Source organism: Orcinus orca, chromosome 11, assembly GCF_937001465.1.
Source record: "Orcinus orca chromosome 11, mOrcOrc1.1, whole genome shotgun sequence".
Taxonomy (NCBI): Eukaryota; Metazoa; Chordata; class Mammalia; order Artiodactyla; family Delphinidae; genus Orcinus; species Orcinus orca.
In genome coordinates this window covers 26,085,344-26,101,883 of record NC_064569.1, presented here as the reverse complement: position 1 = coordinate 26,101,883, position 16,540 = coordinate 26,085,344, and the positions used below count along the sequence as shown (strand labels likewise).

At 37.8% G+C, this 16,540-nt stretch overlaps 2 protein-coding genes across 8 annotated transcripts in view; both read left to right on the top strand.

The window, feature by feature from the left end:
• Nucleotide 1: 1 nt before the first annotated feature.
• AMN1 (antagonist of mitotic exit network 1 homolog) overlaps nucleotides 2-16,540 on the top strand; it is a 65,052-nt gene continuing 48,513 nt past the window's right edge. The window contains exons 1-2 of one of the 7 annotated variants that reach the window (XM_033430131.2): nucleotides 14-141; nucleotides 2,313-2,373. Coding sequence is in view for 2 of the 7 variants with exons in the window: in XM_004270876.4 (XP_004270924.2) it covers nucleotides 124-161 (38 nt within the window). In the remaining 5 variants the exon portion in view is untranslated. Of the gene's footprint in view, nucleotides 162-2,312; nucleotides 2,378-16,540 lie in introns of all 7 variants that reach the window. The other 6 variants (XM_033430132.2, XM_033430129.2, XM_033430130.2 and 3 more) reach the window with 6 other exon arrangements.
• LOC101273532 (40S ribosomal protein S15a-like) lies at nucleotides 12,703-13,168 on the top strand. Its single transcript, XM_033430136.2, has one exon. The coding sequence runs from the start codon at nucleotides 12,718-12,720 to the stop codon at nucleotides 13,108-13,110; it is 393 nt and encodes a 130-aa protein (XP_033286027.1). The 5' UTR covers nucleotides 12,703-12,717; the 3' UTR covers nucleotides 13,111-13,168.

Here is a 16,540-nt window from a genome sequence, read left to right as displayed (position 1 = left end):
CCGGAAGAGGCGGGCGACGTCACAAGGGCCTACGCGTCTTGTCGGGGCAGGAGTTGACAGACGGTCTCTGGCTGGATTTCGACGGCCCCGGGACCGCGGAAGAGGCTTCTGAGGGCGGCCGCGATGCCGAGCCAGCAGCGGGTCAGTCAGCTCCTGGATCTGTGAGTCCGCCCCGGCCCGCCTCCCTGTCGCCCCGCCCCGGCGCCGCCCGCGCCCGCCGCCCGCGCCCGCCGCCCCGCGCGGCTTCCCTTCCCCGCCCCCTTCTTGCCTCCCTCCGAGGAGGCCCCGCGGGTGTTTCTAGACCTGGGTCGCTGATTTTGTTTTCTCCTCGCTGAGGACCGTCGTACCAGGGGGCTGCCCGGCTGGCTTGCCCCTCTGGCCCCCGATAGATGTCCTGTCAGTCAGCCTTGACAGCTCCACGCCCGGGCGGTTCCTGGCAGCGGCCTGTCTCTGACGGGAGCTGAAAGCCTTGGTAAAACAAAACAAAACAAAAAACAAAACACTGGATGGGGCTCTCAAAAGCCTTCAGCAAAGTTCCACCCAGTTACTGTAACAGGGATAAATATTGATTCTTTGACATAGCGCTCAAATCCTTGATTGTGCTTGCTGGGTTCAGCTCCCGGTTTTGCTATTATTCTCCAGTTGTGTGACTATAGGAGAGTAATTTCACCTCTCTGGGCCCTAGTTCTTGATCTACAAAATTAGTATAATAACAGTACCTATCTCATGGCGTTGTAGTGAGCAATAAACTTAACGTTATTTAAATCCTTAGAAGGCTACCTAGTATTATAAGGATTAACCTCCTTATTACTTAACAGCTAGATTAACACCTAGTATTAAAAGGATTAACCTCCTAATTAAAAGGATTAATGAATTAAAATAAATTTTTTTACTTGATATGAATATTTTATTGAGGGAGAAACCAGAAGCACAGAGGCATGTAGTTACAGGATGGCTTATAAAGTGAGCGCGAGGAAGTTGTTTAACCTTTACAATGGTTATTACGTTGGGAGTTTACAGACAGCAGGGGATTGGTTAAAAGTGATTATCTTACGCTATTTTAAGAAGACAATTTACGTTGATTATTAGAGGCATTTACAAGGAATAACCTGTTAAGTGTCACTTATGTTCATGATATAAACTAGATTTGGTTTCGCTTATGCAGTCTAACTGCCTTGGTCAGCTTGGGGGATTTTCAAGCCTGGTCTCCATTTATTTTATTTAAAAAGTCTCCGACTTTTGGTCTTTCTCTCGACAAGCTGAGAGTGTGAACCAATATGGTGTTACTCTCACTACCCCTTTGATGTAGTCCTTGGCATGGATGGTCATTGATGTAGTCCTTGGCATGGATGGTCATGTAGTTGCTGTTACCGGCAGTTACATAGTCACCCTGAATACGGTCAGTGGGATCATTGAGTTCTTCCAGTTGTCTAATCCTGATGGATAACATATGATGTGTGAGTAGTCGCTGAAAGACATTTAAACTCTTGAGAGGATACAAGGCACTAGGGAGGTTAATATAATGACTATGAGGGGAATAGTAGTCAAGGATTGAAAGATTCTCCAGAGCAGAGAGTCCCAGGAGCCATGATTTAACCAACTAAATAATCAAGGGAAGAAGCGTTGCCTATTTGATTAAAGACTGGCATCTGATCTTTAAGATCTTTTTGATATATTAACATAGAAATAACATTTTTTTTTTACCAGTTACAGTACATGCACTTCTGTCTTGGGTGGTTAGGGTGTCTAAGGCTATGCAGTTGTCTAAAATAACTCTGGCTAAAGAATTTACAAATTCTTGCTGTAACTGTAGAGATTTTGCAGAGGATAAGGTCTCTCCCAATGAAGTTTAAGTGCAGTCTTTTGTTGGTGTCTTTTCCAATAAACTGAGTCTCTGGGTTCTAATATATGGGGCACATTGTCTTCTTTGGAAGCAGATCACAGAAAGCTTTATGGACCTGTGGAAATAAGCCTTTCAATATTGCCATTAGTGCCTTATAGTACTGAACTATGTCATGATTACTTAGGATGGGATGAACATGAGGATGTCTTATTTTAGGAGGCAGTGCTATAGGTAAGCTTCCATCTAAGTAGGCTTCTATATGGTGTGAGCAATCAAGTATTCAATAAGAAGCATTTCTATGGAAACAAAAAAAGGCAAATATTAAAGATTAGTTGGAACAAATTATAAATGTAGTTGTTGAGTCTAGAGAGCAGCCCGTCGAGAAAATTTTTGGAATTGAGCTCGGATTTTTAGATGAAGGTGGAATGAAGGTGGCAGTTTCAAACTGACAGATTTTCCTGGTTTGCAGTTTGAATGTCTTTGATGATGTCATCAGGTGTTCTGCTGAGCTCTGAGTGGCCTACATAGAAGTAGGTATGAAGGTTGTCTTGTCTATACATGATCTGTTGTGACTTCTCTGAAGTCTGTATCAAGACTGGTAGCTTTAGCTTGTAGAGTTTGAGGAAAAGGACAGTTTTAGTTTTTATTTCAAGTCAGAAGGGTAGGAGAAAATTGAAAATATTAGTTTGGAGAGTCATAGCCAGATGTTGGAGAAAACTAGAAGAGTTCAGGACCCAGTCCAGTTTACAGTTAGATACAAAACCTCAAAGACAATAAACAGGACTCGAATTTGATTATGAATATGCCAAAGTTTTCTGTTTAAACATAATTTTTCTCTCTGTAGTCACCTCATTTTTACCAAAGATAATCATAAGTAATTTGTTTGTAAAATAAGTCTAGTCTTTTTAAACTTGGCTTGTTATTTACATAAGTGCAGCAGGAACAGTGATTTTATGCACATTCTCAAATACGATACTCCAGTCAAAGCTTTGGTAATATCCAAGGGGCTTTATTGGCTCCATAAAGTCAACTTTAGATCCTTAAACTGTCTTAATAAGTAAACTCAGGTTAGATCTTTAAAAGCCTCTTTATGCTAAGAAGGCAAACCAAGGACTTGTCCAGTTGTGTCCTGTTACAAAGAGAACAGATTCTTATTGAATTTATGCAAATATCTATATTGCCATGAAAATAAGAATACTCAGTAAGGGTTGTTTTTTTTTTTTTTTTGTAATTTGTTTGTTTTAATTCTGAAGGGATCAGGTAAGGAGAAAAAGTAAATGTTTCATTTTTGCTTTTAAAAGTATACTTTACCAAATTATTTTAAGTTTAGATAGCTTAGAAGGAGAGGGAAAAAAGCATTCTTTAAATCTGGAAAACAAGCATTGAAGAACTGACAGTGTTTCAAACAAAGTCATAAAAGTTATAATTATTTTCATCAGTTCATTTGGTCCCATGTAATTAATCCTTGTTTTGCTTGATCTTGGGTTAGCAGGTTTATGAGTTAAGCAGTTTCTCCATTAGAGTTCTAGAAGTTCTTACTCAGTTTAGTGGTATGAGCTTAAAGTTATCAGAAACCTGTATTCCAGAGTACTTGTCAGGGTCCTTTCCATGAATCTCCATAAAGACAAAGCATTTTGGCCTGTAGTTGATTGTAAATGCTTTACTGTGAAGCAAAACTTAGTTACCTATTCAGCCAAAGTGACAACTAAAAGATTTCAAAAGCAAATACAGAAAGTCACATAGTTCTAAAAGACAAAACAAAACCAAAAAAACCTTACCTCTTGTAATGTTGTAAAGATTCAGTTTTCCTAAGTAGTTAGGTAACATGAAGCACAGGAAATTATTTTGCTAAGACACAGAATCTTTAGTTCCTAGACAGTTTACACAAAAGGTAAAGAAAAACCTTTTATAATACAGTAAGTCTCCTACATACAAACAAGTTCTGTTCCGAGAACGCGTTTGTAAGTCCAATTTGTTCATAAGTCCAACAAAGTTAGCCTAGGTACCCAACTAACACAATCGGCTGTATACTGCTGCTTTTACGCTTACTTCCGGACATCCTGGGCTTGAGATAAAGATACTGTACTACTGTACTCTATACAGTACTGTACAGTGAAGTACGCAAAAACACAACCCTTGTAGAGGATGCACACATGTGACTGTATGCCAGACACATGAACTAACTTATGTGATTGGACATGCGAATGCACGTTCGCATCTTTGAAAGTTTGCAACTTGAGGGTTCATGTGTAGGGGACTTACTGTATCTTATTAAAAGCAGACCAATAATTTAAGAAACTTTGTGCTTTTAACACAGAGGGTAAAAACGTTCTAGTTTGTTTCAGTTTATTATTGAGCTCATTTTTTAAAACCCTTATAAATAATTTTAGCTAACTTTGACCTTCCAACATAAAATTTCTAAACAAGCACTTTCTATATCCATTTAGAGTTTGTGTTATTCCTTTTCTCTTTCTCATTCTGGAATGAACAGTAATTTTACTTTACAAAATTGCTGTACAAAATTACTTTCTTTTTTCCATAACAAAAATACAACCTATATTCTTTGCATGCTCTTCTTCTAAAATTACATCCCATTTTCCTCTCATACTTTGTATACAAAGTTGTTTTCTTTCTTTCTTGTTTCTAGTATTTTTTTATATATTGATTATAAATTTTAACCTTTATTAACATTTATTTTCCAGTGAAAACTAGGAAGCATGCAGTTGTGAACTGTCATAATAGCAGCATCCTATAGTAGATTAGCAAATTCATGAATACATAATTACAAAAAATTATATTTTTTAGAGACGTTTTCTCACAGTACAATTTTTTCTTACAGTTTTGTGGAGCTATAATTGACATACGGCACTGTGTAAGTCTGAAATATACAGCATAATGACTTACATACACAATAAGTTTAGTGAACATCTATTGTTTTATACAGATACAAAATTAAAGAAATAGAAAAAAGGGGTTTTTTCTTATGATAACTCTTAGAAATTATTCTCATAACAGCTTTCATATGTAACATACAGCAGGGTTAATTATATTTATCATGTTGTGCATTATATCCCTAGTACTTATTATCTTATAACTGGAAGTTTGTAGCTTTTGACTGCCTTCATCCAATTCCCCCTGTCTCTGGTAACCACAAATCTGATCTCTTTTTCTATGAATTTGTTTGCTGTTTGTTTTTGAAGTATAATTAATCTACAACACTATGTTAGTTACTGTTACACAACATAGTGATTCAGTATTTCTATAAATTTCAAAATGATAACCATGATAAATCTAGTTACAGTGTCACCATATAAAGATATTATATAGTTGTTGACTATATTCGCCACACTGTACATTTCATACCCATGACTCATTTATTTTGCTGCTGGAAGTTTTGTACCTCTTAATCTTCCTCACCTATGTTTTTTCTGCCCCCCATCCCCTCCCCTCTGGCAACCAGCTCTTTGTTCTCTGTATCTGTAACTATTTCTGTTTTGTTTGTTCAGTTTTGTTTTTTAGATTCCACATATAAGTGAAATCATACAGTATTTGTCTTTCTCTGTCTGACTTACTTCACTTAGGATAATGCCCTGTAGGTCCATCCATATTGTTGCAAATGGCTAGATTTCATTCTTTTTAATGGCTGAGTAATATTCCATTTTAAAATATATATCACGTCTTCTTTATCCATTCATCTGTTGATGGGTGCTTAGGTTGTGTCCATGTCTTGGCTATTGTAAGTAATGCTGCAGTAAACATAGGGGTGCATATATCTTTTTGAATTAGTGTTTTTGTTTTCTGTGGAATTCCAGCAGTGGAATTGCTGGATCATATGGTAGTTCTATTTTTAATTTCTTAAGGAATCTCCATACTGTTTTGCATAGTGGCTGCACCAATTTACATTCTCACCAACAGTGCACAAGGGTTCCCTTTTCTCCACGTCCTTGCCTACACTTGTTATTTGTTGTTTTTTGATAATAGCCATTCTGACAGGTGTGAAGTGATATCTCTGTGGTTTTGATTTGCATTTCCCTGATGATTAGTGATATTGAACATCTTTTCATGTACCTGTTGGCTGTCTGTGTGTCTTCTTTGGAAAAATATCTATTCAGTTCCACTGCTCATTTTTTAATCGAGTTGTTTGTTTTTTTTAATGTTGAATTGTATGAGTTCTTTGTATATTTTGGATATTAACCCCATATCAGATATACTGTTTGCAAATATCTTTATATTCAGTAGATGGCCTTTTTGTTTTGTTGATTGTTTCCTTTGCTGTGCAAAAGCTTTTTAGTACTTTTTTTTTTAATGTATATAGTCCCACTTGTTTATTTTTGCTTTTGTTTTCCTTGCCTGAGGAGACGTACCCTAAAATATTGCTAAGACCAATGTCAGAGAGCATACTGCCTATGTTTTCTTCCAGGAATTTTATGGTTTCAGGTCTTACGTTCAAGTCGCTAATCCATTTTTTGTTGTTGTTGCATTGGGTCTTCGTTGCTGGGCACGGGCTTTCTCTAATTGCGGTGAGTGGGGGCTACTCTTCATTGTGGCGCCACGAGCTTCTCATTGCGGTGGCTTCTCTTGTTGCAGAGCACAGGCTCTAGGTGGACAGGCTTCAGTAGTTGTGGCTCGCGGGCTCTAGAGCACAGGCTTAGTAGTTGTGGTGCACAGGCTTAGTTGCTTCACAGCATGTGGGATCTTCCTGGACCAGGGCTCGAACCTGTGTCCCCTGCATTGGCAGGCAGATTCTTAACCACTGTGCTACCAGGGAAGCCCCTCTAATCCATTTTGAATTGATTTTTATGTATGGTGTGAGAAAATGTTCTAATTTCATTCCTTTACATGTAGCTTCCAGTTTTCCCAGGAACACTTACTGGAGAGACTGTCTTTTCCCCATTGTATATTCTTGCCTCCTTTGTCATAGATTAATTGACCAGAAATGTATATTTCTGGGCTGTCTATTCTGTTCCATTAATCTATACTTCTGTTTTTGTGCCAGTATCATACTCTTCTGATTTCTGTACCTTTGTAGTATAGTTTGAAATCAGGAAGCATGATACCTCCATCTGTGACCTTCTTACTCAAGATTATTTTGGATATTGGAGGGTCTTTTGTGTTTCCATACAAAATTTAAGATTATTTTTTCTAGTTCTGTGAAGAATGCCATTGGTATTTTGATAGGGATTGCACTGAATCTGTAGATTGCCATGAGTAGTATGGTCATTTTAACATTTTTAATTCTTTCAATTCATGAACACAGTGTATCTTTCCATCTATTTGTGTCGTCTCCAATTTCTTTCATCAGTGCCTTATAGTTTTCTGAGTACAGATCTTTTACCCCCTTAGTTATATTTATCCCTAGGTATTTTATTCTTTTTGATGCAGTTGTAAATGGGATTGTTTTCTTAATTTCTCTGTCTGATAGTTCATTGTTAGTATACAGAAATGCAACCGATTTCTGTATATTTATTTGTATCTTGCAACCTTACTGAATTCATTGATGAATTATGGTAGGATTTTGGACAGTGTCTTTTGGATTTTCTATGTGTAGTATCATGTCATCTGCAAACAGTGATGGTTTTACTTCTTCCTTTCTGATTTGGATTCCTTTTATTTCTTTTTCTTGTCTGATTGCTGTGGCTAGGACTTCCAATACTATAGAAGTGGTAAGAGTGAGCATCCTTGTCTTGTTTCTTATCTTAGAGGAGATGCCTTCAGCTTTTCACTGTTGAGTATGATGTTAGATGTGGGCTTGTCATATATGGCCTTTATTATGTTGAGGTATATTTCCTCTGTACCCACTTTGTTGAGAGTTTTTTGTCATAAATCGTTGTTGGATTTTGTCAGAAGCTTTTTCTGCATCTATTGAGATGATATGATTTTCTTCTTCAATTTGTTAATGTGGCGTATCACATTAATTGCTTTGTGGATATTGAAACATTCAAGGATGAGATTAGTTCAATCCCATCCCTGGGTTAAATCCGCATTGATCATAGTGTATGACCCTTTTCATGTACTGCTGAATTCAGCTTGCTAATTTTTTTTTTTTTTTTTTGCGGTACGCGGGCCTGTCACTGTTGTGGCGTCTCCCATTGTGGAGCACAGGCTCCGGACACGCAGGCTCAGCGGCCATGGCTCACGGGCCCAGCTGCTCCACGGCATGTGGGATCCTCCTGGACCGGGGCACGAACCCGTGTCCCCTGCATCGGCAGGTGGACTCTCAACACTGAGCCACCAGGGAAGCCCAGCTTGCTAATATTTTGTTGAGGATTTTTGTGTTTATGTTCATCAGTGATATTGGCCTGTAATTTTCTTTTTTTTGTGATATCTTTGTCTGGTTTGAGTATCAGAGTGATGCTGGCCTCACAGAATGAGTTTGGAAGCATTCCTCATTCTGCAATTTTTTGGAATAATTTGAGAAGGACAGGTGCTAACTTTTTTCTAAATGTTTGGTAGAATTCACCTGTAAAGCCATCTGGTCCTGAACTTTTGGGAGGTTTTTAAGTTGCTGATTCAACTTCATTCACATTCATAATTGACCTGTTCATATTTTCGATAGTACGGTTTTTTAATCTGGCAAAAGGCGTGTTTATTATAACCCCAAGTAGCTTTTATCTGTAAAAATTAAGAAGCCAAAAACTTATGATAAATTTATGTTTAGCAATTAATGTTTCAGTATATTATCTTATTTGGAAATGATCTAGATAGGATGTAATAGATAATGAATATCCATCATTTAAGTTAACTTAGCATAAACTTTTATCTTACATCTATTTAATTTACTTGTTTTTAGTAAATGTGCTTGGATTAAACATTAAACAGCTAATCATCATCTTATATTGTTTTTCTTGCTGCCAAATTTTATAATATAGAGATAGCACGAGCTTATTTTACTAGTAAACCTGGGTAGAAATGTTTGTATATTTGCATTATATTTAATGTTGACAACCCTATTTTATTAAACCAACACATTTAAAGTAGCTTTTATTTACCAAATATCATTCCAGATCACACCAACTTGAAAAGCATTTGGATTAGTTTCTATATTTCTCAGAGTTTTAAGAGCACTTAATTTATATAAGTGCTTATTTTCCTTTAAGCAGATTAAATAGAGCTCTTTAAAAAATATCACACACCATACATGAATTCATATATACATAAATATATAGACAGACACAAACAGAGATTGTATAACTTTCATTTTTAAATTTTAACCATGTGTCAGGTACAGTAATATAAAACTCAAAAGAATAGCTGGATCCAAATTATTTCTGGCAGATGTAATAAATTAAGGTTACCTGCTGATGGCTAGAGCTTTCTACCAAAATTTTTTTGGTAAATTTTTTTCTGTGTGCTGTAAGGATTCTTTTAGAGAAGCTGTTTTTGGAGTCATTTTGTCTTTTAGAAGCTTTTGCCTACCATCGTTTCTGAGAAATTTGGAATATTCTCTTTTTAAGGGTGTCCCTAAGGTGGACTATCTTATCTAAATTAAAGGTTCCCCAAAGTGGCCACTGCAATTCCAGTCATCCTTCATAAAGTTCACCCATTTTTCCAAAAGGCACAAGATCCTGGTCTGTGATTTGGACCAGGTGGAACCCATCTTCACCTTAGATTCTCCAGGACATCTTAACTCTGAGGGGTCCTGTTTTTGAACAGCTGTTCTGAAACACAGGAAATTACACTCCCGCCCCTTTTTGAACAGAATAGGGTGACTTATCAAAAAGTTTCAACAATAGTTGCTCAATAAAATTGGAGAGCTCAACACGAAAGGGAGTGAAGCTTGGATTCAAGAGAGGTGTACTGTGAAACTTCTTGGTCAGTGAGAAAACAGTGAGCATAATGGGCTCCATGAGTACTGGCACTTGTTTACTCACCAGCCTCTTGACTAATCAGGGATCTTCTGTAGGTCCCACTTCTGACACCAAAAACTGTCAAAAGAAAATTCAGAGAGATTTATTTGATACGAATATTTTATTGAGTGACAAATAAGCTATTTGTGAACAGAGAGACTTCAAACTGAAAGTGGTTAGAAGCTCAGAGGCATGTAGTTACAGGATGGTTTTTAAAGTGAGAATGAGGAAGTTGTTTAACATTTACGATGATTCGTTGTTACAGTGGGAGTTTACAGATGACAGGAGACTGGTTAAAAGTGTTTATCTTATACTATTTTAGAAGATGATTTAAGTTCTGCTTATTGTTATCAGAGGCATATACAAGAAATAATGTTACCTTTTGCTTAAGTTCATGAAATAAGCTATCAATAGATTAAGTTTAACTTATGCAGCCTAACTGGTTTTGTTTGCTTGGAGGATTTTCAAGCTTGGTCTCCATTTTATTTTACTTTAACACTAGCAAATAATAAACACTACTAAACGTTAGTTATTGTTATTATTAGTTATTTCACACCAGAAATTGTGCTGAAAATTGCAGTTATAATGGCAATTGCTTCTCTCCAGGAGCTTTCAGTCCATTATTATTCCCATGTAAAAAAGTTAAGGCTAAGGAGAACAATCACTATAATCTACTGAGTGCCTTCTAAAACAGTAGGATTTGACATTTGCATTATATCTCATAAACTTCTGGCCCTTGGTCCACAGTCAATTTTCATAAAAGGGAAATCTGTTGATTCTCCTTTGTTGATTCTCAGACTTGTGTAGAGTCCTGAGAAAAGTATCTTTACTTTAGTTCTTGGTGAAACTTTTACACCTCATCCAAACAGAATATCCTTTCTGTTAGTAAAGACAGAGTAAGTTAAGGGTGCAAGTTAGGAAAACAGACTACATGGGTTCTATACATACACCTACCATTTACTAGTTATACAATCTTGAGCAAATGTTTCAACTTATCTGGGATTCAGTTTTCTCCTCTGTAAATGGAAGATGATGATATTATTACCTACCTTACTGAACTGCTGTGAAGATTAAAAGCCAGTACATGTAAATTCCATAAAACAGTGCTTGGCACATAGTAAGTATTCATTTCTGTTAGTTATTAATGTTATATCATTCCTACCATGGAAAGCACTGTAACAAGGAATATGTTACCTAAGACCTGACCTTTTTTCCTAAGGCCTAGCTTAATTCCTACTCTTAGTTCCAATCTCTATTCTAAGGCTCCGTGAGGGTTCCATGCAAATGATCCTATGAACTCCTGGGGCCAGAATCAAGTCTTTTGTCTCTTTGTACCCACAGTTCCTTATTTTTAGGAGTTACTATTCAGTTAAGCATGTATATAAAGAGGACATGTGGCATATGAAGCACTATGCTGATGATTGTTGGAAATAACTAGCATAAAAGAGGTATAGTCTTATGGGACTAGCACAAGACAAGTATATGAATAAATATAATCTAGGTGTAATAATACCACAAAAGCTGGATTTACAAATGGGAGGAAATGCGTTCAAGAGGGAGTACAGGAATTTCCCTGGTGGCACAGTGGTTGAAAATCTGCCTGCCAATGCAGGGGACACGAGTTCGATCCCTGGTCCGGGAAGATCTCATATGCTGTGGAGCAACTAAGCCTCTGCGCCACAACTACTGAGCCTGTGCTCTAGAGCCCACAAGCCACAACTACTGAGCCTGCATGCCACGACTACTGAAGCCTGTGCTCCTAGAGCCCGTGCTCTGCAACAAGAGAAGCCACCGCAATGAGAAGCCCGCACACCGCAACGAAGAGTAGCCCCTGCTCGCCACAACTAGAGAAAGCCCACGTGCAGCAACGAAGACCCAATGCAGCCAAAAATAAATAAATAAATTTAATTAAAAAAAAAGAGGAGTATAATAATAAGAGCAAAGGCTTGATGAACAGGAAAGTTAGAAATATATGAGAAGACCAGAAAATAGTATTTCTATTTGGCTGGAGAATACAATATGAATAGTAAGACATAAAGCCAGATAATTAGGATCAGAACCTTGGCCACCACAATGAAATAAGTGTTTAATTCTGTAACATGGGAAGCTATCAAAGGTTTTGGAACTGCTGGGAGCAGAGGGAGAGTTGAATTAGGGAGCAGTTAAGAATAAGAAGACAGGAAACTGTTTTAAAATTTTGGAAAAGAGTAAGGAGAGCCCAAACTAGGAGACATATGTGAAGATGTTCTTGCAGAATTCATTCTGGTAAAAGAGAATTGGAATGTCCATCACTGGGAGAGGTGCCATGGAATGTTATGCAGCTGTTAGAAAAGTAAAGAGTAAATGTGTATATATTCACATGGATGGAACTTGAAAACATAGTGCTTAGTGAAAAAAGAGGAAACAAGAATATATTAAGAAAAATTATCCAAAAATTGGAATTAAAGCAAAAAGATGACCATATGACCTTCATTGTCATACTAAAGTGTTGTCTCCCATGTAAAGGTCCACATTTAGGATAATATTTTCTAACCTTTTTTGGGATGAGATATGGTCAGGCTGGCAGTTGTTCAGCAAGCTGTTTCTGGGTTACCTTGGGTTTCTGTTACTTTGGTAACAAGCTTGGTTCAGAATAGCAGTCAACTGTTTTACTAAGTGCACTGTTAAGTCCACAGGAATGGGACTTCTCCGTGACGGAAAACTGGTTGGTTTACATCCTTGCATAAGTTCTTAACCTCTTCACTGGACCAGCACTTTGAGTAGCACTGCCTTGGAGAATCCTTTGGATCTGTGATATGGTGAACAATTTTGAATAAGGGGAGCAAGGAAAGGCAAAAATTAAAAATTACTGTAAAGGTTTTAGCTTCATTGACCAGGAGGATGGTGATATCGTTAGATAATTGTGGAGGAGTAAGTATCTTTTCAGGAAAATTAATCAGAACATCCAGTTGAAATAGGCAGTTAGAAATATAATTTAAAACATTTTTAATTCAGCTTTTCTTTCCACCATCTTTCCATGCCACCATAATGGTGCACATGAATGCCCTGGCTGATGCTCTCAAGAGTATCAACAATGCCGAAAAGAGAGGCAAACGCCAGGTTCTTATTAGGCCATGCTCCAAAGTCATCGTCAGGTTTCTCACTGTGATGATGAAGCATGGTTACGTTGGCGAATTTGAAATCATCGATGATCACAGGGCTGGGAAAATTGTTGTGAACCTCACAGGCAGGATAAATAAGTGTGGAGTGATCAGCCCCAGGTTTGATGTGCAACTCAAAGATCTAGAAAAATGGCAGAATAACCTGCTCCCGTCCCGTCAGTTTGGTTTCATTGTACTGACAACCTCAGCTGGCGTCATGGACCATGAAGAAGCAAGACGAAAACACACAGGAGGGAAAATCCTTGGATTCTTTTTCTAGGGATGTAATACATACGTGCAAATAAAAGGCCTCAGAGGACAAAAACAAACAAACAAAATTTTTTTAATTCAATTTATTTAAACTAAAAAAACCCGAACAATTAACCCATTTCTCCCACCCCCCACCTCCGAGAACCACCAATCTGTTTTCTGTAGCTATGAACTTTTGTTTGGGGTTTTTTCGTTTTTGTTCTTAGACTTCACATATAAGAGAAGTCATATGGTATCTGTCTTTCTCTGTCTGACTTATTTCACTTAGCATAATGCTCTCTAGGTCCATCCATGTTGTTGCAAATGGCAAGATTCCATTCTTTTTTATGGCTGAATAATATTCCACAGTATATATACCACATCTTCTTTATACATTCATCCATTGATGGACACTTAGGTTATTTCCTTATTTTGGCTACTGTAAATAACGTTGCAGTGAACATGGGAGTGCAGATATCTTTTCAAATTAGTGTTTTCATATTCTTTGGATAAATACCCAAAAGTGGAATTGCTGGATCATATGGTAGTTCTATTTTTAATTTTCTGAGGAACCTTTGTACTGTTTTCCATAGCACCTACACCTATTTACATTCCCACCAACAATGCACAAGGATTCCCATTTCTCCACATCCTTGCCAACACTTGTTATTTGTTGTCTTTTTGATAATAGCCATTCTGACAGGTGTGAGGTGACATCTCATTGTGATTTTGATTTGCATTTTTCTGATGATTAGTGATATTGAGCATCTTTTCATATATTGGTCATCTGTGTGTCTTCCTTGGAAAATATAATTTTTAATTTGAAAGAGATATCAAGGAGTAAGTCTAAGATTAGGAGTAAACTTATAGATAGTAGGTGAAGCCATGGTTAAGTTTGAGGAAGAAGATATAGAGAGAAGAAAAGGAGGCCAAAGACCAAATTTTATGCAACACTTACATTAGAAGCAGGCCATTTTGCCTGAATTCATTTCTTTGTTAGATTAATTTACTGTATAATTGATTGGCTAAATATTAATAAGTTGTTTATTTTAACTATAAAATTTAGAGCAGTTCATATTGGGTGAGATATCTATTTCTCCTCCCACACCCATACCCTTTTTTTTTTTTTTTACAGCTTTTGAAGATTTGTTTAGTTTTAGCTGATCACTTTTCATTTTTGTCTTGAGAACTGAGACCACCTATGTTAACCTTTGGGATTGAGAACTAAGATTGCTTATGTCAATATAACTTTTTGCTCCAGGAAATTTCTGCAGTCAGTTTATCTAAATAAACATTTGTTTTTTTTTTTTTTTTTTTTAAACATTTGGTTTTTAAGGTGAACATTTTGATTGTTAGGGCGAACATTATATTTATCAGGATAGATTATTCATGAGGCTTACTTCAAGACCCCATGTCCATCATTCTTAAACCATTACATCACAAATTTTGCCTAATCCTATCCCATTCCCCATCTTGGAGGGGGAGAACCCTCTTAAACTACTTGAGCTTTCACCCCCAAATCCTGAATGTACTCTTCCCTACCTTTCCCCTATTAAGACACTATCAAAACCCTGTTAAACCCTCACTGCAGCGAATTTAATAAACTTGCTTTGTTTGACCAACAGGCTTTTTGGATGGTCTTTGTGAGCCATTTAATAGTTCTCATAGCAGCATATTAAGAAATATTTAATTTGTTTCTGTCCCGGCTCTCTGCTAGTGCTGCTGTAGGGAACTGGAACAGAAAGGGGAAACCCTTTATTCTGTGGAACACATTGCACAGCCTGAGCTCAGAGAAGAGACCAAGAACAAAATGAAAAAGACTGAGAGGAAGAGGGAGTTGGGGGTCTTCCCTGGTGGCGCAGTGGTTGAGAGTCCGCCTGCCGATGCAGGGGACACGGGTTCGTGCCCCGGTCTGGGAAGATCCCACATGCCACAGAGCGGCTGGGCCCATGAGCCATGGCCGCTGAGCCTGCACGTCCGGAGCCTGTGCTCTGCAACAGTGAGAGGCCCGCGTACCGCAAAAAAAAAAAAAAAAAAAAAAGAGGGAGGGGGGAGAAAAAAGGGTATTATCATGGAAAGAAGAAAACATTTAAAATATAGCTGAAATCTGTATAAAGGAAAATGTAAGAGGAGTGATTGTGGAATTTGATTTTTCTCTTCTTCAAGCTAAAATGTTTTTAGCTTGGTCTTGTTTTGCGAATGCTGGTAGAAGACTAAAGGCTTGGGTCTTGGGTCAGAGACCCTAAGGACTTTATTATTCATTGCACAACAAGCAGCATGAGCATTAGCATGTTTATGTCACTTCCCCTTGACCTCCAAGACACACGCCAGCAACACAGAAGGCCAAGCTGGATACCTACACAAAGGGCAGGTTGTGTTACAGGAGACAGACTCTGAATCTGGGGACTCTGCATTTTATAGCAAGCAGTAAGCAACCTCTTTGTTCTGGAGGGAGACATTATCTCACAGTGTTGCTCATTGTAAACACAACCCTGAGAGTGGCCCAGATAGAGTGTCAGGGCCTTATAATCTTGTCATTCCCAGCAGGAAAGGTAAGGCCATGAAAAACCTGTAGAGAACTGCCTTTCCCAACATTTCACCTTTTGGTCCTACCACCTTGGCTTCTGACAAATTATCACATGAGTATGATGCTTCTTCATCACACTGATTCATTTAATCAGCAGAGGCTAGGACCAAATATATTCAATTTGTGTCATACAGCAATCAACTAAAGCTATTAATATCGCTCCCAAAAGGAGGATGAGGCCAACTGGCAATATTGACTTCAGCTATGACTCCAGAGTCCCAGAGTCAGGCAACTGTGACTAAATCCCAGGGGAGACCAGTAGGTCTTATTTCAGAAATCCAAGATGTAGTGTAAGCCCAGGATATTCTCCATTATGGCCTGCACAAGGAACTTTAAGTTTACCTGTTAATCTTTGGTGCTGTTATCTGTAATTACAGGGACATATATAATAGATGGGCCAAGAAAGAAACCCAACTGAGAGATATTCCGTGGCCTGTTCCCTATAGACAAGCATATAAAACCAAGAGACACAGGTCACTCTAGTTTGGATTTATTGTTAAACTTGATTTGGATCACCATGACATTGTTTTGCATATATCACATGGGAAAGTGTCACTGAGTAGTTGCAGCCTTGATTGTTAACACGTAGCTCAAGATCACTTGGACATCAAGGAAAACATGCATTTGTATTTGTCATATTGAAAAAAGTTGTGCTGGTCCATGTTTTTATACCCTTATGAAGAGAGGCTAGGCAAAGCAGAATAGTTCAAGGCCTTCCATATTTACATGAATTATTCAGTTATCATAGCACAAAGACAATGATGAGAAATCCAACAGTAGGTCAGATTGTCAGCTGCAGCGGCTGCTTGCCTCAGGTGGACCATATAATTGTTTTGCCAAGGTGCAATGCTGGATCTAGAGGTGGAAGGAAGCA